General features: G+C 36.6%; 1 protein-coding gene across 1 annotated transcript; it reads right to left on the bottom strand.

Moving 5' to 3' along the window:
• Positions 1-625: 625 nt before the first annotated feature.
• LOC122976338 lies at positions 626-18287 on the bottom strand. Its single transcript, XM_044344772.1, has 9 exons — positions 18221-18287; positions 15327-15668; positions 5719-6060; positions 4932-5222; positions 4823-4852; positions 4622-4724; positions 2852-2911; positions 2544-2690; positions 626-2231 (listed from the first exon to the last, which is right to left on the bottom strand). The coding sequence occupies exons 1-9, from the start codon at positions 18273-18275 to the stop codon at positions 2084-2086; spliced, it is 1518 nt and encodes a 505-aa protein (XP_044200707.1). The 5' UTR covers positions 18276-18287; the 3' UTR covers positions 626-2083.
• Positions 18288-23862: the final 5575 nt, after the last annotated feature.

Genomic DNA, 23862 nt, shown 5'->3' with positions numbered 1-23862 from the left:
TATTATACAAACTGAAATGAGGAAAAGGGTGTTTCATAACTAAGCTGTTTTCATGTCTAACTGGTGAGGATCATAAATGTGTAGCTGGTTGGTTGTGGTCAGCACAAATGTTGACAACATAGAGAAAACTGTTTCTGAGAGGGCCTTAACCTGTTTATCCGAGTCACATTTCTAATAAATACCAATGGTGCTTTTTTAGTCTTAGTTTGCTGTATGTAAAAATTATCACCAGCAAAAAGCATTCATCTGTTGCACTTGAAATGTAGAAAACAAGAATAAATCAGCAGGATTCAATATTTCTTCTCAAAACATTCACTTTGAGTTAGTTTAAAATATACATGAATCCTCTGCGGTGCTTCCAATTTCAGCAGAAAAAATGACTTCTGTAAAAGTACAGACTACTGTAACATCTCTCTCTTACCTTTTGGAAAGATTCCCAAAACAAAAAAGAGTGAGTCATCGTTGCAGCAAGTGGCAAAGTTTGTCGTATAAACTGCTTATTTTATAAAAAGTTGATTAGTTCTAAAAATACAATATAAACAGTGTGTTACATCTAAAAATGTCCCATGATGCAAAGAAACAATCTGCTTAACAGAAGCCAGTCAGGAGGAGCAACAACATCACATCAGGTAAAGGCACTTTAACAGTTCAAAGTTCAAGTTATCAGGCAAACAGGTGAGAACAGGTGAGCAGACCAGTGGAGAAGTCTGAGGCCACCTGGTGGTCAGGTGATGAATGGCAGAGAATGAAAGGTTCAATGTCGATGCAAGAGGTCTGGAGAAGTAAGAAGGAGGCTGGAGGCTGAGACAGAGACAGAAAGGACTAAATGAGCAGGACTGAGACAGTAGTTGTGACACACAAACACATCTAACACCAAGTTAAGAGGAAGAGACAAAGACACTGCTTGATGAAAAATGTAGCTGTAATTAGGCACCTGACATTATGAGAAAGTATTTATGTTCAGAAATATTTACAACAAAAGACAAATACAAAGTACAAAAGATAGTTTTACAGAAAAACTACATCTTTAAAGTAATGCACATTCATTATTTACATTCAGAGTAATTCAATCCTTGGCTAAATTCATTTTATACAAAAAAAATCTAGGTTTGTATGAAAAAAATAAAAAGAGGAAAATAAGTAGCAGAAAATAGTGCAAAGAACAAAACTAGAATCTATTTACATTTTACAAAAATATGGATGGATGCAACAATAAATTGGTGTAAAAGAAAAAAAAGAATTTACAAAATACTTGGTAGAGTTTAAAGTCCCAACAAACAGCAAGAAAGAAGAGGAACTGGTTGTATTCAACATGTAAGAGACAGTAGACATCTCTCTATAAAAAGCGAGGAATCTCTGTATGTCTGTATGTAAGTTTCATATATCTTGACAACCATTCATCTGATCCTACTTACTACCTGGTGGGTGGATTACTGGAGAAACGGGGAAGTGCAATGTCAATGTGTGAAGTTGTTTGGATGAGCAGTTCTCGAGATATATATAAAAATACCTCATAAATTACGTTGATAATGTTGATTCGCTTCTTCTTCTGCTCCTGGAGAGTGAGAACTACTATAGAGAATGAATAGAGAGTTGAGCTCTATTCCTGTTCCTCACACGCTGGAACTTTGTATGTATGTTCAAGACATAGTGCAAGGTTTCTAAGACACATTTCAAACAGGCACTACAGTTCATCTGATCACCTTCAGCTCAACTCAAAATTGTAATCTCCAGAAATGGGTACATTATAACGTCTACTGATAGCCTGCATGAGAGGTGTTTAGGGAGCATCGGTAAATTGTAGTGTCTACCAGTAGTCTGCATGAAAGGCATTTAGGGGAGGGGCACAAATGAGAAATCGGCACATTCCAAACAGGCATGTTTTGAACAGGTACTGCACTAGTATTAAAATATTCCAAAAACATCAAAACCTCTGCGTATATTAATCTTTTCGATCTGGAGATATAAGATGAGAGATTCATCTTGTTCAGGACACTTTTTGATTCTTTTACAATGTCTGAACATTTTACCAACACATGCTTTGATGTAGCTTTGTTCAAGTCTGACTGACTTTGTATTGAAACTACAGTCTTGCTGGTTGTTTGTCACTAAATAGACTTCTTGCTATGCGTTTAGATGGTGGTTCTGGTTTCTCCCCTTTTGGATTTTTCTTCTGAGATGTCCGTTTCCTGATCTGCTCGCTCTCCTGCTTCATTAAAGGTGTTTTGCACCTTCAGATAAAAACAAGACATGAGTCAATTTCCACTCACATTAATACAATACATCATACATATTTCTATCACTGAATGACTCTGACAGTTAACAGTTATGTGGATAAACAGGCTGACTATGAGTACACAATGGACCATGAAGAGTAAAGTGCATCAGAATCAGCTTCATGTATAAATAACACATTACTTAGAGAGATATAGAGACAGACAGGAACTTAAATGTCAAAATAGAGAGAAGACAGATTAAATCATTTTCTGAAGAAGCAATTAATAATAAATATGTACAAGTGAATAATTATGAAATTGTCTTACTCATAATTGTCTTTGATTGGTTTGGTAAATAGACTTCCTGCTGTGTGTTGAGATGGTGGTTCTGGTTTCTCCTCTTCTGGACTTTTCTCCTGAGGTGTTTGTTTCCTGATCTGCTCGTTCTCCAGCTTCATTAAAGGTATTTTGCACCTTCAGATAAAAATAAGTCATGAGCCAATTTCCACTCACATTATTACAATACATCATACATATTTCTATCACTGAATTACTCAGAGTTAACAGTCATGTGGATAAAAAGGCTGATTATGCCATGAAGAGTGAACAAGTGAATAATTATGAAATTGTCTTACTCATGAGTGTCTTTGATTGGTTTTTGTGGCGTCTTGCTCTCAGCATCCCTGTGTGACAGACTGAAGGATTTAAGAATATTTATATATTATTTACAGTGGTATATTTACTCAAGAAAAGTTTTGAGGTACTTGTACTTTACTTTATTTCCATTTGATTTGATAATCAACTTGCAGGTGTGCGTCAAAAGTTTTTAAGGCACTTCATGCCTCTGCTTCGGATCGGGTGGTTCTTCAACTCCACGTCGTGCCTTAAAACCGTTAAACGCACACCTACAAGTTCATTATCCCACTTATGGTCATTTGCCAACAATATAAAATCAAAGCATTCGCCAATTTTTGTTGAAAGTTTTGCACTCAAAATCAAAAGGTTATCGTGGGTTTTTTGGGTGGAGAATATCTCTCAGTATATTAACTGCCCATTTTGTTGCCTTTTTTGTATTAATCTCATCCTTCTCTTTCTCTTTCATTTTAAGCTCTTCAGGTGTCAGTTCCTTGTGCTGCTTTTCGCTTGGTTTCTTTCTTTTCTTCTCCATCTTTTTTTCCTCTGCTGCGTCCCTTTCTTCAAAACTTCATAACAAATAAGCTTTGACAGCTGTGCTCTTTAATATTCCTATGGTTGCAGGTTGCACACTGGGTGAATTTAGAACGGTGATTAAAATTGAGCTGAACTAAATGTGCAAAAAAGACCATTCATTTACATTTTCATGCGTTTTGCAATCAAAACCGAAAGTTTTTTACAAGCAATAACTCAGTTTCTCTGGTGACACCTGAGGGTTTGACTAATACCTGGAACAATCATGATCATATGAGGTTCTTATGCAATGCAAACATTGTTCACTACTCCAGTAAATAGAAAGAACCTTAGATACGACTTGGCAACAGGAGATATTTCTAGTCCACTCAGCTCATAGAACCCTTTGGCTCAGCTATGATCCAGAAAGCTAATGTTATACTAGCAAGACTCAAAGTCAACAACATTGCGTACAGTTAACAAACAGTCGTTATAATTTCACAATATGTTTAACAACAAGACTAGCTAGCAATCCAGCCATGTCATTGTCCCCAAATCAATATCAAGATATTCACAAATTAATGATAGGCCATGTTTACTGTTGGCCGCAGCCTGAAGTAGCGAGTTGAACAACGAACAGGATGTGAGACGATGGCTTTAAAGTATCAGTGAGTTCAGAAGGGCAGTGTACTTCTTGCAGTTTGTGTGTTACAGTTACCATCCTGTGGTGTTCAGAGGACGAGGCACCGAAGGACTACACTCAGTGTTGTAAATAAGATATTCAGATACTTTTTCATTTCTAATGTTGAGGTGTCAGTATGCCTTGTTAAATATTTCTCCCGCTGTTAACTCCTTGTGCTGTTTCTCTTGTTTCTTTTCAATTTATCTTTTTTCAGCTGCATCACAGTCATCAAAGTTGTCATATTCTCCAAAGAGGTTAAAAGAAATGTTGAAGTCACTCGGTGCAATTTGTTAGCTTGTTAACATGTTGCAATAAATTGTAAACGGAGGCTTTGACTGTGTCCCCGTTGCTATGGTTACTCATTTTAGTCAGCGCATTAATTTAGAACAGTGAACAGACAGTTTCACTGGAACTATTTTGTAGGTGTTCATTATCAGCAATTAATGGACACCCTGCAGCCAATCAGAATCGAGTATTCACCCAGACCATGGTATAAATGTCAATAAATTATTACCATATTGACTGTGAGACACTGGTATCACAACAACACAGATATTGAGTTGAAAGTTGAAATTACCTGTTCTTATGTTTACGTATGAGCAGGACAGTGACGAGAGTGATGACTACAGCAACACAAACAAAGGCCACTGCTGCGATCAATGCAACGGTCAAATTAAAATCTGTGAGAAAAAGAGGAAAAAATGTGATATGAAACACTAAACATTCATGAAGCAACTACTACTAATTTTGACTTGAGATAACTTTAAGGTTAACTTACTCTTATTGGATCCAGATTCATCATTAAAACCTGAAGAAAGAAAAACAAATATTAGAATCATAAAGTGATAATCAGTTAATAAATCTGCAGTTTTTGAAGTGTTTCTCACCGTCAGCAGGAATCGTCTTAAACACCTGAATTTCAGGGACTGAGAGCAGTCGTGCTGCACATCCAACTTGTGCACCGTTTCCATGGAAACCAGACAGCACAGCTGTAGTGGTGACGGTGACTGTACCGTTGGTGTTGGTGACACTGACTGTGCTGTTGTGAGAGAAGTAGAGGTCTTGTTGTGGGACATTCAGAGTTACTGTGGGAGCAGGACGACCTGTGGCCGAGCAGGACACAACTGTCTCTTCAGGAGACTTTGATTCTCTGATTTGTAGAATGGGTTCATGCAGCTCTGCAAAGACAAAACATTAAAAAATATCACATGGAGCAAGTTGTTAAAAAAACCAACTAGTTTATACTGTTTTCTGATTTCCTCTGTTTTATAACAATGTAAATCAAATATATTTGAGCTTTAGACTGAATAAAACAAACATTTTAAGAAATATTTGGGTTCTTGGACATTATGATGAGCAGTTGTCTCTGTTTCCTACATTTCATTTCATAAATTGAGGAATTTGATATAATTATAATATAATTTAAATATCATGACCATCATGTCTTCTTACATTTGGGAATAAAATGAACTTTTATGACAGTTGGATGCAAAGTGTGTGAAATGCAGAGTATGTACAACATGCTTTTAGTGATGTGAAGTATTTGCATTTCATGGCAAAATGACAGCAAGCAGACAATTTAACAGCCATCATTTCTAACTGCCATCAATGTTAAACAAGTTAAAACTGTAATTCACCATGAATAGGTTTTCAAAAGTGAAGAAAGGAGCTCACCATAGAGTTGGAGGCAGGTTTTGCCTGTCAGATAACCATCAGGAAACGTGTTAAACAAACAGAGATAGCAGCCTTCATCCTGCTCCATCACCTTCCTGATAACTATGGAGCAGTTCTGCAGTCCAGCATCTTTAAACTCCACTTTCCCCTGAAAACCAGGATTCAATGTTTGTCCGAAGTGTTTGTTGTAACTGCCAAGATTCTTGTTCTTCCCCTCAGGTGAAAGTTTCTGCCATGTGACCTGAACAACATCTCTAGACTGCATGAGCTGACAGCTGAGATAGACATCTTCTCCTACTGCTGCCATCACAATCTGCTGTGTTTGTATCACAGCTGTTAGACCTGCATGGAGGAAAAGAAACGACAGTTATAGATGTGTGGCTGATGTTTTTGCTACAGCTTAACATTGTGATTTATAATGTAATGAAGCAGTCATTGACAAAATCTGAAAAGCTACAAAGTTACTTTTAGGCTTAACTACTCTCAACAAATGGTTTTGGCGCATGCTTCCGCGTCTGTGAGTACCCGCCAGAAGGCCAGAGGGAGAGTTTTTGGCCACATTCTTAAGTCGCGCTCTTTGGGTTTTTGACTATATATTTTAACCGAATACATGATTTTAGTCATCGGTTTGTTTTCATTAACTCGCTCTCAGCGGTGACATAACGACTCCACTTCCGGCCGACAAACAGCAGCGGAAAAAAACACCGGTTTAAAACGTAAGGCTGTTTTATCCACAGTTTTGCCGGTTTTCATCACCCAGTCCGGTTGTCTTGGAAAGGAGGATAGGCTTCCTCTTGTCCTGGCCGGGGGAGGCTGATTGCGGAGCGCCAAGTGAAACCGTACAGGTGTGAACAACGCGGGAGAATCTCAGCTGACTTTTACTGGGTCGTTTCTCTCCAAGACTTCTCTTGCCTGTGTCAGTCGTGGTCTGCTACTTGTGAGACTGACATCCTTCTCCTGCACAATAGTCTGATTGTATCTGGAGCTACAATACCCTGTGAAGACTGACAGCTGCTCCAGAAGGCGAACAGAGGCTTAATTAATCAAGAGGACACCCATAGACTCTTTTCCAGCTTCATTAACAACGCCTCTGCTCAGGCTAAAAAAAATAAAACTATATCCGACACCATTCTGTGGGATCCAGTAACATACATTATAATTATGGATTTCTTTTTCTTACCTTTTGGAAATACCTCCACCACGACAAGGAAATATAAGACTACACGGTTTGCCATTGCTGCTGAATGTGCGCCAAAATGTGAAAATCGCGCTCCAAAGACAGGTGTGCCTATGGGCGACTAGGACTGTACTAATCCAGGTGTACAGTAGGTGGGTGTCAATATAAAAAATAATGTAGTTAAGTAATCTCTATATTAAATCCCTCTATAAACAACATGATTCAACAACAGGATTCACCTCAATGTCGAATAAACTGCTGATTTAACCAGCTGCTGCTGTTGTGCTCTAAAAAAAATCCATATTACCAGCACATAAACTGATCCCCCCTGTTATAGTGGAACATCCCGCTCGTGCACGTCATTGAGATAGGTACATCTAATTGTGGTGTAAACATTAATCACTTTCGCTTTCCGTCGTCAGTACTTTCAGCAAACTTTAATTTTGCTCATATATGCTGCATTTAATATTGTTGTTGCACATTTAAGCCCTGAAATATTCACATGTAGGAGGTTATAGTAGTAATCCCTAAAGGTAAAGAATTATTATTCAAAACTATAGAGGCCAATTCAATATTCTTCCTTTTTAATATCTTGGCAGAGTCACATATGATGTGAGAGGCTGGAAAAACAAAGATTTACATATGATAAATATATCAGTATAATATATCCAGTGGTTCCCAACCTAGGGGTCGGGCCCCTCCAAAGGGTCTCCAGATAAATCTGAAGGGTCGTGAGATGATTAATGGGAGAGGAAAGAAGAAAAAACAAAGCTCTGATACATAAATCTGTTTTCAGTATTTGGACTTTTTCTCTAATCTTTGGTTTTTGGTGACAAGTAGTTGTTACTGATTAAACTTGATAGAACAAGTGAAGAAATACATTGTTTAATGGAAACACCAGGTGCTGTAAGCTTTTAGTGATTAAGATAAACAGTATTTGTAGTTTATTTAACAGTAGTGTTAGATTGTTTAGCACACATGTGTTAAGCATCATTTTAGTATTTTTCTTGCTAATATATGGATTCAGATGCTACTATGTTACAGTAATTTATCTTTATAGTTTATCATCTATTATTGATATGGTGAGAGTGGTTTAGTTTAGATTCTATATCATTCATCTTTGGAGTTAAAGACACATGCATTGATTAATTGATTTTTCTTTTTTCTTCATTTGAACTGAGGGATTGATAATAATTTTGGAGCAAATCAAGAGATTTACAAGAAAAATTATTTTCTGATGATGTTGAGATTTTAATGTGAAATGTGTATGTAACTTTATGATGTACATGCTTCATACAACATGTGACCATGTCCAGTTACTTATATGGTTTTATTTGATTTGAAAATAGTTGTGACTCAGGTCTCTCTCTATATATATATTTGGTTAAAGTAATTTAGTCTGAAGATGCTCAAATGAAAAAGAAGGTAATAAGTTCCTCCTTTCCCCCCTCTTGCTGTGTCTCCATTAAAGAGACTATAACTTTGTTTTGAGAAGAAATATTGAATCCTGCTGATTGAGTTATCATAACTTTGGGTTAGAGTTAAAAATACACAGGAATCCTCCACTGTGCTTTAAATTTCAGCAGAAAAAGTACACACTACTGTAACATCTCTCTCTTACCTGTTGGAAAGATTCCTAAAACAAAAAAAGAGTTTTATAACAGCAACGTGTGTCATTGTTGCTGCAAGTGGTACAATATGAAAATATAATATAAATAGTGTTATGTCTGAGAGTGTCCCATGGTGCAAAGAAACAATCCGCTAAACAGAAGCCAGTCAGGAGGAATAACAACATCACATCAGGTAAAGGCACTTTAATAGTTTAAAATTCAAGTTAACAGACAAACAGGTGAGAACCGGTGAGCAGACCAGTGGAGAAGTCTGAGGCCACCTGGTGGTCAGGTGATGAATGGCAGAGAATGGAAGGTTCAATGTCGATGCAAGAGGTCTGGAGAAGTAAGAAGGAGGCTGGAGGCTGAGACAGAGACAGAAAGGACTAAATGAGCAGGACTGAGACAGTAGTTGTGACACACAAACACATCTAACGCCAAGTTAAGAGGAAGAGACAAAGCCACTGCTTGATGAAAAATGTAGCTGTAATTAGACACGTGAGACTATGAGAAAGTATTCATGTTCAGAAATATTTACAACAAAAGACAAATACAAAGTACAAAAGATAGTTTTACAGAAAAACTACATCTTTAAAGTAATGCACATTCATTATTTACATTCAGAGTAATTCAATCCTTGGCTAAATTCATTTTATACAAAAAAAATCTAGGTTTATATGAAAAAAATAAAAAGAGGAAAATAAGCAGAAGAAAATAGTGCAAAGAACAAAACTAGAATCTATTTACATTTTACAAAAATATGGATGGATGCAACAATAAATTGGTGTAAAAGAAAAAAAAGAATTTACAAAATACTTACAAAAAATAGTTTAAAGTCCCAACAAACAGCAAGAAAGAAGAGGAACTGGTTGTATTCAACATGTAAGAGACAGTAGACATCTCTCTATAAAAAGCGAGGAATCTCTGTATGTCTGTATGTAAGTTTCATATATCTTGAGAACCATTCATCTGATCCTACTTACTACCTGGTGGGTGGATTACTGGAGAAACGGGGAAGTGCAATGTCAATGTGTGAAGTTGTTTGGATGAGCAGTTCTCGAGATATATATAAAAATACCTCATAAATTACATTGATAATGTTGATTCGCTTCCTCTTCTGCTCGTGGAGAGTGAGAACTACTATAGAGAATGAATAGAGAGTTGAGCTCTATTCCTGTTCCTCACACGCTGGAACTTTGTATGTATGTTCAAGACATAGTGCAAGGTTTCTAAGACACATTTGAAACAGGCACTACAGCTCATCTGATCAACTTCAGCTCAACTCAAAATTGTAATCTCCAGAAATGGGTACATTATAATGTCTACTGATAGCCTGCATGTAAGGCGTTTAGGGAGCATCGGTAAATTGTAGTGTCTACCAATAGTCTGCATGAGAGGCGTTTAGGGGAGGGGCAAAACTGAGAAATCGGCCCATTCCAAACAGGCATGTTTTGAACAGGTACTGCACTAGTATTAAAATATTCCAAAAACATCAAAACCTCTGTGTACATTAATCTTTTCGATCTGGAGATATAAGATTAGAGATTCATCTTGTTCAGGACACTTTCTGATTCTTTTACAATGTCTGAAGATTTTAACAACACATGCTTTGATGCAGCTTTGTTCAAGTCTGACTGACTTTGTATTGAAACTACAGTCTTGTAGGTTGTTTGTCACTAAATAGACTTCTTGCTATGCGTTTAGATGGTGGTTCTGGTTTCTCCCCTTTTGGATTTTTCTTCTGAGATGTCCGTTTCCTGATCTGCTGGTTCTCCTTCTCCATTAAAGGTGTGCACCTTCAGATAAAAACAAGACATGAGTCAATTTCCACTCACATTATTACAATACGTTATACATATTTCTATCACTGAATGACTGACAGTTAACAGTTATATGGATAAACAGGCTGACTATGAGTACACAATGGACCATGAAGAGTAAAGTGCATCAGAATCAGCTTCATGTATAAATAACACATTAGTTAGAGAGATATAGAGACAGAAAGGAACTTAGATGTCAAAATAGAGAGAAGACAGATTAAATAATTTTCTGAAGAAGCAATTAATGATAAATATGTGAATAATTATGAAATTATCTTACTCATAATTGTCTTTGATTGGTTTGGTAAATAGACTTCCTGCTGTGTGTTGAGATGGTGGTTCTGGTTTCTCCCCTTTTGGACTTTTCTCCTGAGGTGTTCGTCTCCTGATCTGCTGGTTCTCCTTCTCCATTAAAGGTGTTTTGCACCTTCAGATAAAAACAAGACATGAGTCAGTTTCCACTCACATTATAACAAAACATCATACATATTTCTATCACTGAATGACTCTGACAGTTAACAGTTATGTGGATAAACAGGCTGACTATGAGTACACAATGGACCATGAAGAGTAAAGTGCATCAGAATCAGCTTCATGTATAAATAACACATTAGTTAGAGAGATATAGAGACAGAAAGGAACTTAAATGACAAAATAGAGAGAAGACAGATTAAATCATTTTCTGAAGAAGCAATTAATAATAAATATGTACAAGTGAATAATTATGAAATTGTCTTACTCATAATTGTCTTTGATTGGTTTGGTAAATAGACTTCCTGCTGTGTGTTGAGATGGTGGTTCTGGTTTCTCCCCTTTTGGACTTTTCTCCTGAGGTGTTCGTCTCCTGATCTGCTCGTTCACCTCCTTCATTAAAGGTGTTTTGCACCTTCAGATCAAAACAAGACATGAGCCAGTGTCCATTCACATTATTACAATACGTCATACATATTTCTATCACTGAATTACTCTGACAGTTAACAGTTATGTGGATAAACAGGCTGACTATGAGTACACAATGGACCATGAAGAGTAAACAAGTGAATAATTATGAAATTGTCTTACTCATGAGTGTCTTTGATTGGTTTTTGTGGCGTCTTGCTCTCAGCATCCCTGTGTGACAGACCGAAGGATTTAAGAACATTTATATATTATTTACAGTGGTATATTTACTCAAGCAAAGTTTTGAGGTACTTGTACTTTACTTTATTTCCATTTGATTTGATAATCAACTTGCAGGTGTGCGTCAAAAGTTTTTAAGGCACTTCACACCTCCGCTTTGGATCGGGTGGTTCTTCATCTCCACGTCGTGCCTTAAAACTGTTAAACGCACACCTACAAGTTCATTATCCTACTTATGGTCATTTGCCAAAAATATAAAATAAAAGCATTCACCAATTTTTGGTGAAAGTTTTGCACTCAAAATCAAAAGGTTATCATGACAACTTGCCACACTGTACTCGCCGCCAGCCTGAGCCGAGGCTTAAAATTCACGTAAAGTATCATTAAGCAGAACCGCAGAGTCTCCAAATCAGTTTTCTTTTGTTTTTGGTAGAGAAAATATATTAAATGCCCATTTTGTCTTTATTTGTATAAATCTCATCCTTCCTCTATCACTCTAAGCTCTCCAGGTGTCAGTTCTTTGTGCAGCATTTCACTTAGTTTCTTTCTGTTCTTCTCCATCTTTTTTTTCCTCTGCTGCGTCCCATTCTTCAAAACTTCATAACGAGTAAGCTTTGACAGCTGTGCTCTTTAATGATCCTATGGTTGCAGGTTAGGTAGCGAATGATTTTAGAACGGTGATTAAACTTGAGCCGAACTACGTGTGCAATAAATGGTTTTAACACACACCTGCTGGCCAATCAGAAAAAAGTATTCACCCAGACTATGGTATAACAGGATCCTGATTATGGACACATCGAAGGACATTATCCCACTTATACCACGGTCACTTGCCAAAGAAAAAAATTAAGACCATTAATGTATATTTTTATGCGTTCTGCGATCAAAATCTAAAGTTTTTCACAAGCCATAACTCAGTTTCTCTGGTAACACCTGAGGGTTTGACTAATACCTGGGACAATCATGATCATATGAGGTTCTTATGCAATGCAAACATTGTTTACTACTCCAGTAAATAGAAAGAACCTTAGATACGACTTGGCAGCAGGAGATATTTCTAGTCCACTCAGCTCATAGAACCCTTTGGCTCAGCTATGATCCAGAAAGCTAATGTTATACTAGCAAGATTCAAAGTCAATAACATTGCGTTGGCGGTTGAGAAACAGTACATATAATTTGACAGTATGTTTAACAACAAGACTAGCCAGCAATCCAGCCATGTCATTGTCCCCAAATCAATATCAAGATATTAACAAATTAATGATAGGCCATGTGTACTGATGGCTGCAGCCTGAAGTAGCAAGTTGAACAGCGAACAGGATGTGAGACGATGGTTTTAAAGTATCAGTGAGTTCAGAGGGGCAGTGTACTTCTTGCAGTTTGTGTGTTACAGTTGCCATCCTGTGGTGTTCAGAGGACGAGGCACCGAAGGACTACACTCACTGTTGTAAATAAGATATTCAGATTTTTTTTCATTTACTTTATTTCTAATGTTGAGGTGTCAGTATGCCTTGTTAAATAATTCTCCCGCTGTTAACTCCTTGTGCCGTTTCTCACGTTTCTTTTCAGTTTCTTTTTCTTCAGCTGCATCACAGTCATCAAAGTTGTCATATTCTCCAAATAGATTAAAAGAAATGTTGAAGTCACTTGTTGTAATTTGTTAGCTTCTTAATGTGTTGCAATTAATTGTAAACAGAGGCTTTTACTGGTCCCTGTTGCTATGGTTACTCCTTTTAGTCAGCGCATTAACTTAGAACGGTGAACAGACAGTTTCACTGGAACTACTTTGTAGTTGACACCCTGCAGCCAATCAGAATCGAGTATTCACCCAGACCATGGTATAAATGTCAATAAATTATTACCATATTAACTGTGAGACACTGGTATCACAACAAGACAGATATTGAGTTGAAAGTTGAAATTACCTGTTCTTATTTTTACGTCTGAGCAGGACAGTGACGAGAGTGACGACTACAGCAACACAAACAGCCACTGTCACAAACAATGCAACGATCAAAGTGAAATCTATGAGAAAAAGAGGAAAAACTGTGATATGGAACATTAAACATTCATAAAGCAACTACGGTTTAAATGTGTACTTTGACTTGAGACAACTTTAAGCTTAACTTACCTTTATCGGAACCAGATCCTCATTAATGCAATAATATGTAATATTCCGCACTTAAAATGTCTAAAAACAACTAGACCTATGTTATATATATATATATATATATAACATGTTATATTATATATATATGTTGTGTACTTACATTATCCCAAATGTTTCCAACAATTTTCAAACCCAGAGAAATCTGTAATTTTAATCAAGGTAACAGGCCGTTTCATTTGGTCTCTGTCAATGGCGTCATACCCCCTCTACCAAAGATTATACACGCACAAGATGCATACGTTGGCATTGTGTTTGTCCACTACAATTGCATCTACCAAAGATCATACACCTACAAGATAATACGTTGGTGTTGTGGTTGTTCAACAGAAACTGTTATAAATTGACTTTTATTCAGTTTTCAGACACATTTTCATAATAAACTTTTTAGATTCTGGTCGTCTTTAAGTATATCTTAACTGGATGAAGGATTTTAGTCATCGGACGTCTTATGAATCTTAAGTTATCAGAGAAACAAGCTGAGCAAACAAGAGCAGCAGCTCAGCTAGCAGCCCCTCTCAGAAGTCCAGTACTCGCCGAACATCGTCGGAGAAACACTGATTTTTTTACATGAAACAGCTTTATTCAGTATTTTTTACCAGTTTTAATCCCTGTGTATGTTTGTTTCTGGAGAGGAGGGGATCTCTGCGGATAATTCAGCTCCCACTAAAAACATCTTGAAAGATGAACACTGCAGTAATCCTAACCTGAAGAAGCTGTTTGTTTAACAATGAAGACAACAACTCCCATGATCCCACGCTACTTCACAATGTCATCACAGTCTGTCTTTTGTTATTGTTTTGATTGAGGGACCCCTAGTGGCTGAAATTATATACTGTGCGTTTAAACCTGAAAAATGAAACCCAATCAGAATCATAAAATGATGATCTATCTATAAATCTGTGGTTTGGAAGTGTTTCTCACCATCAGCAGACGATTGTTTCACCGCAGGAATCATCATAAACACCTGAATTTCAGGAACTGAGAGCAGCCGTGCTGTACATCCAACCTGTGCATCGTTTTCATGGAAACCAGACAGCACAGCTGTAGTGGTGACGGTGACTGTACCGTTGGTGTTGGTGACACTGACTGTGCTGTTGTGAGAGAAGTAGAGGTCTTGTTGTGTGACATTCAGAGTTACTGTGGGAGCAGGACGACCTGTGGCCGAGCAGGACACAACTGTCTCTTCAGTAGAGTTTGATTCTCTGATTTGTAGAATGGGTTCATGCAGCTCTGCAAAGACAAAACATTAAAAAATATCACATGGAGGAAGTTGTTAAATTTTTTTTTTGCTGATTTCCTCTGTTTTCTAACATTATAAATCAAATATATTTGGGCTTTAGACTGAGTAAAACAAGCATTTTAAGAAATCTTTGGCTTCTTGAACATTATGATGAGCAGTTGACTCTGTTTCCTACATTTCATTGCACAAATTGAGGAATGTTATATAATCATAAAATAATTTAAATATCATGACCATCATGTCTTCTTACATTTGGGAAGAAAATCAGCTTTTATGACAGTTGGATGCAAAGTGTGTGAAATGCAGAGTATGTACAACATGATGTTTGTGATGTGAAGTATTTGCATTTCATGGCAAAATGACGTCAAACAGACAATTTAACAGCCATCATTTCTAACTGCCATCAATGTGAAACAAGTTAAAACTGTAATTCACCACAAATATGTTTTCAAAAGTGAAGAAAGGAGCTCACCATAGAGTTGGAGGCAGGTTCTGCCTGTCAGAGAACCATCAGGATACGTGTTAAACAAACAGAGATAGCAGCCTTCATCCTGCTCCATCACCTTCCTGATAATTATGGAGCAGTTCTGCAGTCCAGCAACTTTAAACTCCACTTTCCCCTTAAAACCAGGATTCACTGTTTGCCCAAAGTATTTGTTGTAGCTGCCAAGATCCTTGTTCTTCCCATCAGGTGAAAGTTTCTGCCATGTGACCTGAAGAACATCTCTAGACTGCATGAGCTGACAGCTGAAGGGGACCTCTTCTCCTACTGCTGCCATCACAGCCTGTTGTGTTTCTATCACAACTGTTAGACCTGCATGGAGGAAAAGAAATGACAGTTATAGACGTCACGTCGAGGTTTTGGCTACAGCTTAACATTGTGATTTATAATCAGGGTTGGAAGGGTGACTTTTAAAATGTAATCCAGGGAGAACAGGGTTATCAACTAGGTTCGTTCTCACATTCATTAGATCTCACTCCCTAGAGGGTGCTGTTTAAAAATGTTGGTACCAAAATTTTAAGAATTGGGGTCAAAGGTCACTTACAAGGTCATTTCAGGAGTAAGACACTTGACATTGAGCTGAGAAGACTTTTAGTGTTTTTTATGTCAAAATTTAAATATCCAGCGCTTCACTGTTTCTCTTCTAGGCTTTTACACAATCTGTTTATAATAAAACAACTATTGCCAGTAAAAAGTATGAAGGGAGAAATATAGTTTAGATAGTTTTTTCCTTAGTTACACTATAACATGTGGTTGTTGGGGATGTTTGTCACATTCTGTTCTTTGTTGGCATATACATGCATGGTGTGATATATCCAGTCCTTTTTTTCTTTTTACATAGAAAAATTGGCAGGAATTTTGTCAGGAAGACAAATAACGACCAAACTTCACCTGATCTAATGCTCAGGGTAGTCAGAGAGGTGAAGCTGCACAATTTTGTTATATGAGGACAAAAAATGCACTTACAGCAATGATTTTTCCTGTTCTCTCGAAGCAGGAGATGTGTTAGGTTGTTGCATTTCAATGAAATTAAACCTTTTAAATTCATTTTTAAGATTTTTATTTTTCTTCATTAAAATAACAGGAACAACCAACCAACAGTGTGTGACTACCAACCCCACAATGGTGATGGTTGTCACAAGTCCACAAGATGTATTTGACAGTCCACATCTTTGGAACAGAATAAGCTGAAGGAGAGTAAAGTCATTCAGTTCCTACCTGACACTTAAGGCTTCCATTAAACATTAAAAGGGAATCTATTAAAGGCCCCATGAAATGAAAAACACATTTTCCCAGTTTTAATCCTGTGCCCCTGTATTAACTGTTCATTTATCTCTTGTTATATGCCAAATATATGCCAAAAAATCAGTATCAGAGTATTTTTTCATCAAAATCCCTGTCTTTTCTCTTCCTGCAAAATAGTTTCAAATGTTTGATGATTCATGATGACTAAATTTCATCATATAATCATCATATAAAACCAATGGAAATTTTAGGAAGTGGCCTGGGATGACCACAGCCACCCCTGAAATCTAATTGGCCACCCCAGACCTGATAAGTAATTAGTCAAGTTCATCAACATAATAAGGTGGGAAAAACACTGCCATTTTTCAATTAGTTAAACTGAGTAAGAGTAGTCTATGGAATTTAAGAGATTTTTACTCATGCAGATGAGAAAAATTGTTTATGATTGTGTATGCTCAACATTGTTTCTGTATTGGTAGTAAATGTTAAGGTGCGATTTACACATGTAGCTACTTGTAGCATTGTGTACGATGTTTTTAAGGTAAGTGAAATCCACTGAGAACTTTAAAGCAGGACTGTAAGCTAAAGTTATTACAGTGAAGTTCACAGCTCAGAGATAGTAGAGCTGATGCAAGCGGACTTAACGCCACAATGATATGAATAACATCGCTGACAAGTGTATAAAATATGTTTTACACAGGTAAACCCCCCACTAGCTCTGTGTCCCATCTTGGCCACTCCAGTCAAAATGTCTGTATAAAACCACACTTCACCGTTTTGTGGGTCGTGGTAGCTTACAGAGAAATATGGAGAGAGATAGAAAGAGACTAATTCATTGCTTCCTCCCTCTTCCTCCTCCTGCTCTAACAACAGGTGAGGTGTGTGTGTGTGTGTGTGTGTGTGTGTGTGTGTGTGTGTGGAGCAAGCCCCGCCCAGTTAGTAACGGTCCAATCAAAGTGAAGGATTTGATTTGAATTTAAAATGTGACCTTCAACCCTGATCTCCCTCACCTGTTAAAAATGTAATCAGTAACCTAATCCAAGTACCACAATATTAAAGTAATGCAACTTGATTGCTTTCCGTTAATTTCGGATTACTTCAATACCAAATGTGCAAATAAAGACAAGAGTAAATAAATATCAATAATATGAATTTAACTTCACTATGTGAGACAACAGAACAGTCAATTGCAGTTTTAATACAGTTCTCGCGCAACTGTGTGTTTCAGTGTTCAGCCAGCAGATAACAGCAGAGTCAGAGATTGATTTATTTTAAACTATCACTTAGCAAATGACAAACGGAACCGATAATGTTATTTACTATCGGTGTGACAGCAGTGTGTGTGCAGCTCTCTGCTTCCACCACCTGCAGGCATAGTGGGCTTGACAACCGCCCGCTGCAGCTTTCATGATTACAGAGACACATTGCTGCGAGCAAGCACAAAGTGCTCTCAAATTAATATTAATAATCCCCCTTTTTACAAAATGTAACGATAATCTGAATACGTATTTTTTCTGTAACTGTAACGGTAAGCAGTCACCTTTTTGTATCCTAACATAATGCTGTTACATGCATTGCGTTACTAACGTACATTATAATAACGGATTCCTTTTTCTTACCTTTTGGAAAAACCTCCACAATAAAAAGGAAATATAAGACTGCACGGTTTGCCATTGCTGCCGCATGTGCGCCAATTTTTTAAAAATTCAGGTGTGCAGACAGGTCTGCCTATGGGAGACTAGGACTGTACTAATCCAGGTGTACAGCAGGTAGGTGTCAATATGAAAATAATATAAGTAATCCCTAGAATAAATCTGCCTATAAACAACATAACGAGATTTACTTCAATGTCGAATAAACTGCTGATTTAACCAACTGTTGCTGTTTTGCTCTAAAAAAATTCTTATTTATCAGAACATAAACTGATCCCCCCTGTTATAGTGGAACATCCCGCTCATACAAATCATTGGGATACATCCAGGATTTGAACATTAATTACTTTCGCTTTCGTTCGTCAGGACTTCCAGCAAAGCTTAAATTTACACACATTTGCCGCATTTAATATTGTTGTTGCACATTTAAGCCCTAGAATAACCACATGTGGGAGGTCATAGAAGTAATCCCCAAAAGTAAAGAATTATTATTCAAAACGACGGAGGCCAATTCAATATTCTTCCTTTTTAATATCTGAAAACACAAACATTGATATGTTAAATATACATAGTCCTTTTCTATATGCTATTTTGAAGAAAGGAATTACACTTTTTCACATGAGAAAAAAGTTTTGGCGATGTAAATGTTCCTGTTGCAGGTTACCACTGGAAAATCATACTACGGCTATAGATGTGAGGCTGAGGTTTTTGCTACAGCTTTTATGATGTAATGAGGCAGTCAAAATTTGAAAAGCTGCAGTTATTTTTAGGTTTACCCTCACAATTCACTACGAAGTTTTTTGACTTCAGGAAGTAATAAAACATGTTTTAACAAAAAATTAAGATTGTATTTGTTTACATAAGGAATAGTGTAGAAAACTATAACTTTTTGTTTTTTCTTTTCTTGAAGATGTGATTTGATGTCTAGAGATATCCATCCTACTTTTATTTGTGATTTAGTGGATTGAGTTGTTAAGTGATTTGTTTTCTCAATTATTTAAGAGATGAACTTATTGAGTTATTGTAGCCTTTGTGTTAGACCGGTGTTGGTTGTTGTGTGTCTTAATAGTTGTATTATGAATTGTGAGACTTACTGTGAGTATAAATGTCATGGATATATATTGATGAATCATCTGTTATTAAAGTATTGATAAAAAATACTTATGGAGACCCCAGGAAGAGCCACTGTCACAATACAGTAGTTAATTGGGATGTAAACAAACAAACAAAAAAACAATACCTACGCAAAACAAATGACGTTAAAACAAAATACAATATACATTATAATTACAGTTTTCTTTTTCTTACCTTTTGGAAATACCCCCACCATAAAAAGAAAATATAAGACTGCGCGGTTTGACACTGATGCTGCATGTGCACTAAAACTCAAACAGAGCCCTTTGCAGACTGGTCTCAACATTTATATATGTTAAATATGTATAGTCCTTTCCCATATGCAATTTGAAAAAAGGAATTACACTTTTTCAAATGAGAAATACAATTTTGGTGATGTAAAAGTTTCTGTTGCAGGTTACCCCTGGAAAGTTATAATTAAGTAATAAATTGTAGGCTACAGTAATACTGATACCTAATGTGATAGGTGAGGAACACTGACATGATTTTACAAAGACTATCCTGGATTTAGTAACTTCATGTCTCAACCTTGCTTATGAAAAAAATCTGCAGCAGACATTGAGGCACAGTTAGGAATAAATTACATTATCAGAAAATGAAGGTTTGATAGCTCCTTTATTATTGTCTTTGTTCGCATTAGAAGATATAACCTAATAGCAGTGGCACTAGCAGCAGTAATACCAATTTTAACCAACACTTTCCAAAAATCACAGAGGAAGGAGAAAATTGTTTCATGTCACACAAAGTCCAACTGTAACAAAGTCTCTGTAATTTCATCTCTGACATTACTAGGTTTGTATGACAAAAAATAAAAAAGAAAATAAGAGGAAATGAATGCTGCAAAGACCAAAATCAGAATCTATTTACATTTTACAAAAATATGGATGCAACAGTAAATTGGTGTAAAACAATAAGAATTTACAAAATACTTGGTTTTAAAGTTTTAAGTCCCAACAAACAGCAAGAAAGAAGAGAAACTGGTTGTATTCAACATGTCAGAGACATTAAAGCAGTTCCTCTCTGAGTCAAAGGTAACATAACATCAAACATCAATAACTTATTTTATCTTAAAATGTATAAAAATATATATGGTAAAAAAAATAGTACATATAGTAAACATCAAAACCTCTGTGTACATTAATCTTTTCGATCTGGAGATATAAGTCTGCATGAGAGGCATTTAGGCAAGGGGCACAAATGAGAAATCGGCCCATTCCAAACAGGCATGTTTTGAACAGGTACTGCACTAGTATTAAAATATTCCAAAAACATCAAAACCTCTGCGTATATTAATCTTTTCGATCTGGAGATATAAGATGGGAGATTCATCTTGTTCAGGACACTTTTTGATTCTGTTACAATGTCTGAACATTTTAACAACACATGCTTTGATGCAGCTTTGTTCAAGTCTGACTGACTTTGTATTGAAACTACAGTCTTGTTGGTTATTTGTCACTAAACAGACTTCTTGCTATGCGTTTACATGATGGTTCTGGTTTCTCCCCTTTTGAACTTTTCTTCACAGATGTCCGTTTCCTGATCTGTTCGTTCTCCTGCTTCATTAAAGGTGTTTTGCACCTTCAGATAAAAACAAGACATGAGCCAATTTCCACTCACATTATAACAATACATCATACATATTTCTATCACTGAATGACTCTGACAGTTAACAGTTATGTGGATAAACAGGCTGACTATGAGTACACAATGGACCATGAAGAGTAAAGTGCATCAGAATCAGCTTCATGTATAAATAACACATTAGTTAGAGAGATATAGAGACAGAAAGGAACTTAAATACTAACCCTAACCCTAACCATAACAGACAAAGAGAAGACAGATTAAATAATTTTCTGAAGAAGCAATTAATAATAAATATGAACAAGTGAATAATTATGAAATTGTCTTACTCATTGGGGTCTTGGGTTGATTTTTGTGGTGTCTTGATCTCCTCAGCATCCCTGTGTGACAGACTGAAGGATTTAAGAACATTTATATATGATTTATTTATAGGTGTTGTCTGTATAGATTCTTTAAGCTCTGTGTTTCCTCTTAATGTCAATAAATTATTACCATATTAACTGTGAGACACTGGTATCACAACAAGAAAGATATTGAGTTGAAAGTTGAAATTACCTGTTCTTATGTTTATGTCTGAGCAGGACAGTGACAACAGTGACGACTACAGCAACACAAACAACGACCACTGCTGTGATCAATGCAACGATCAAAGTGAAATCTATGAGAAAAAGAGGAAAAAACTTGATATGAAACACTAAACATTCATAAAGCAACTACAGTTTAAATGTGAATTTTGACTTGAGACAACTTTAAGGTTAACTTACTCTTATCAGATCCAGATTCGTCATCGGATTCATCATCAAAACCTGAAGAAAGAAAACTAAATATCAGAATCATAAAATGATAATCAATCTATAAATCTGATGATTTGGAAGTGTTTCTCACCATCAGCAGACGATTGTTTCACTGCAGGAATCGTCTTAAACACCTGAATTTCAGGGACTGAGAGCAGTCTTGCTGCACATCCAACCTGTATGTTGTTTCCATGGAAACCAGACAGCACAGCTGTAGTGGTGACAGTGACTGTACCGTTGGTGTTGGTGACACTGACTGTGCTGCTGTTAGAGAAGTAGAGGTCTTGTTGTGGGACATTCAGAGTTACTGTGGGAGCAGGACGACCTGTGGCCGAGCAGGACACAACTGTCTCTTCAGGAGACTTTGATTCTCTGATTTGTAGAATGGGTTCATGCAGCTCTGCAAAGACAAAACATTAAAGAAATACTGATGAATTCATTTCTTACAAAGACATCAGCTTTGACATGATACTTTGTGTCCAGTATGTTAGTTTGTTTGGCCTAGAAAGAATCACCTGCTACTGGTGATGCAGCATCTGTCATTTTCATGCTGTTTCAGTTTTCTGTCGATTGATTTATTGTTGCAAATACTGTACATGAACATAAATGCACAGAAGCACAGCTTTTTTTCACTTTTTGCATTTTTTGCTGCGAAAATACAGTTATTGTCATGTGTGACAGTAAAAAAACAAAAAGCAATTTCATAGCAAACAGACAAATAAACGTAATTTAAATCTGCCATTTATTTGCATGTGAGAGTGGAGATACATTATGAAACAGGTTAAAGTTGTAATTCTCGAGCAGGAATGTGTTTAATACTGGAAATACAGACATACAACTAAATCATTTGGGTTTTTTAGACATTTCATGGACAAAATGATAAATTGAGAAAAATAATCAACAGATTAATCAATTATGAAAATAAGTTTCAGGTCTAGTCCTCACCATAGAGTTGGAGGCAGGTTTTGCCTGTCAGAGAACCTTCAGGATACGTGTTAAACAAACAGAGATAGCAGCCTTCATCCTGATCCATTGCCTCCCTGATAACTATGGAGCAGTTCTGCAGTCCAGGATCTTTAAACTCCACTTTCCCCTCAAAACCAGGATTCACTGTTTGTCCGAAGTATTTGTTGTAGGTGGCAAGATTCTTCTTTTTCCCTCAGGTGAAAGTTTCTGCCATGTGACCTGAAGAACATCTCTAGACTGCATGAGCTGACAGCTGAAGGGGGCCTCTGCTCCTAAAGCTGCCACCACAGTCTGCTGTGTTTGTATCACATCTGTTAGACCTGCATGGAGGAAGTAAAATGACAGTTATAGATGTGACGCTGAGGCTTTTGCTACAGCTTAACATTATGATTCATAATCAGGGTTGGAAGGGTGACTTTTAAAAAGTAATCCAGGGAGAACAGGGTTGATTGTCACATTCATTAGATCTCACTCCCTAGAGGATGCTGTTTAAAAATGTTGGTACTAAAATTTTCAGAATTGGGGTCAAAGGTCACTTACAAGGTCATTTCAGGAGTAATACACTTGACATTGAGCTGAGAAGACTTTTGGTGTTTTTGTTATGTCAAAATTTAAATATCCAGCTCTTCACTGTTTCTCTTCTAGGCTTTTACACAATCTGTTTATAATAAAACAACTATTGCCAGTAAAAAGTATGAAGGGAGAAATATAGTTTAGATAGTTTTTTCCTTAGTTACACTATAACATGTGGTTGTTGGGGATGTTTGTCACATTCTCTTCTTTGTTGGCATATACATGCATGGTGTGATATATCCAGTCCTTTTTTTCTTTTTACATAGAAAAATTGGCAGGAATTTTGTCAGGAAGACAAATAACGACCAAACTCCACCAGATCTAATGCTCAGGGTAGTAAGAGAGGTGAAGCTGCATAATATTGTTATATAAGGACAAAAAATGCACTTATAGCAATGATTTTTCCTGTTCTCTCGAAGCAGGAGATGTGTTAGGTTGTTGCATTTCAATGAAATTAAACCTTTTAAATTCATTTTTAAGATTTTTATTTTTCTTCATTAAAATAACAGGAACAACCAACCAACAGTGTGTGACTACCAACCCCACAATGGTGATGGTTGT

This window comes from Thunnus albacares, chromosome 24, assembly GCF_914725855.1.
Source record: "Thunnus albacares chromosome 24, fThuAlb1.1, whole genome shotgun sequence".
In the NCBI taxonomy this organism is placed as follows: domain Eukaryota; kingdom Metazoa; phylum Chordata; class Actinopteri; order Scombriformes; family Scombridae; genus Thunnus; species Thunnus albacares.
Note: the sequence above shows the minus strand (reverse complement) of the source record. Positions and strands in the feature narration are given on the sequence as shown.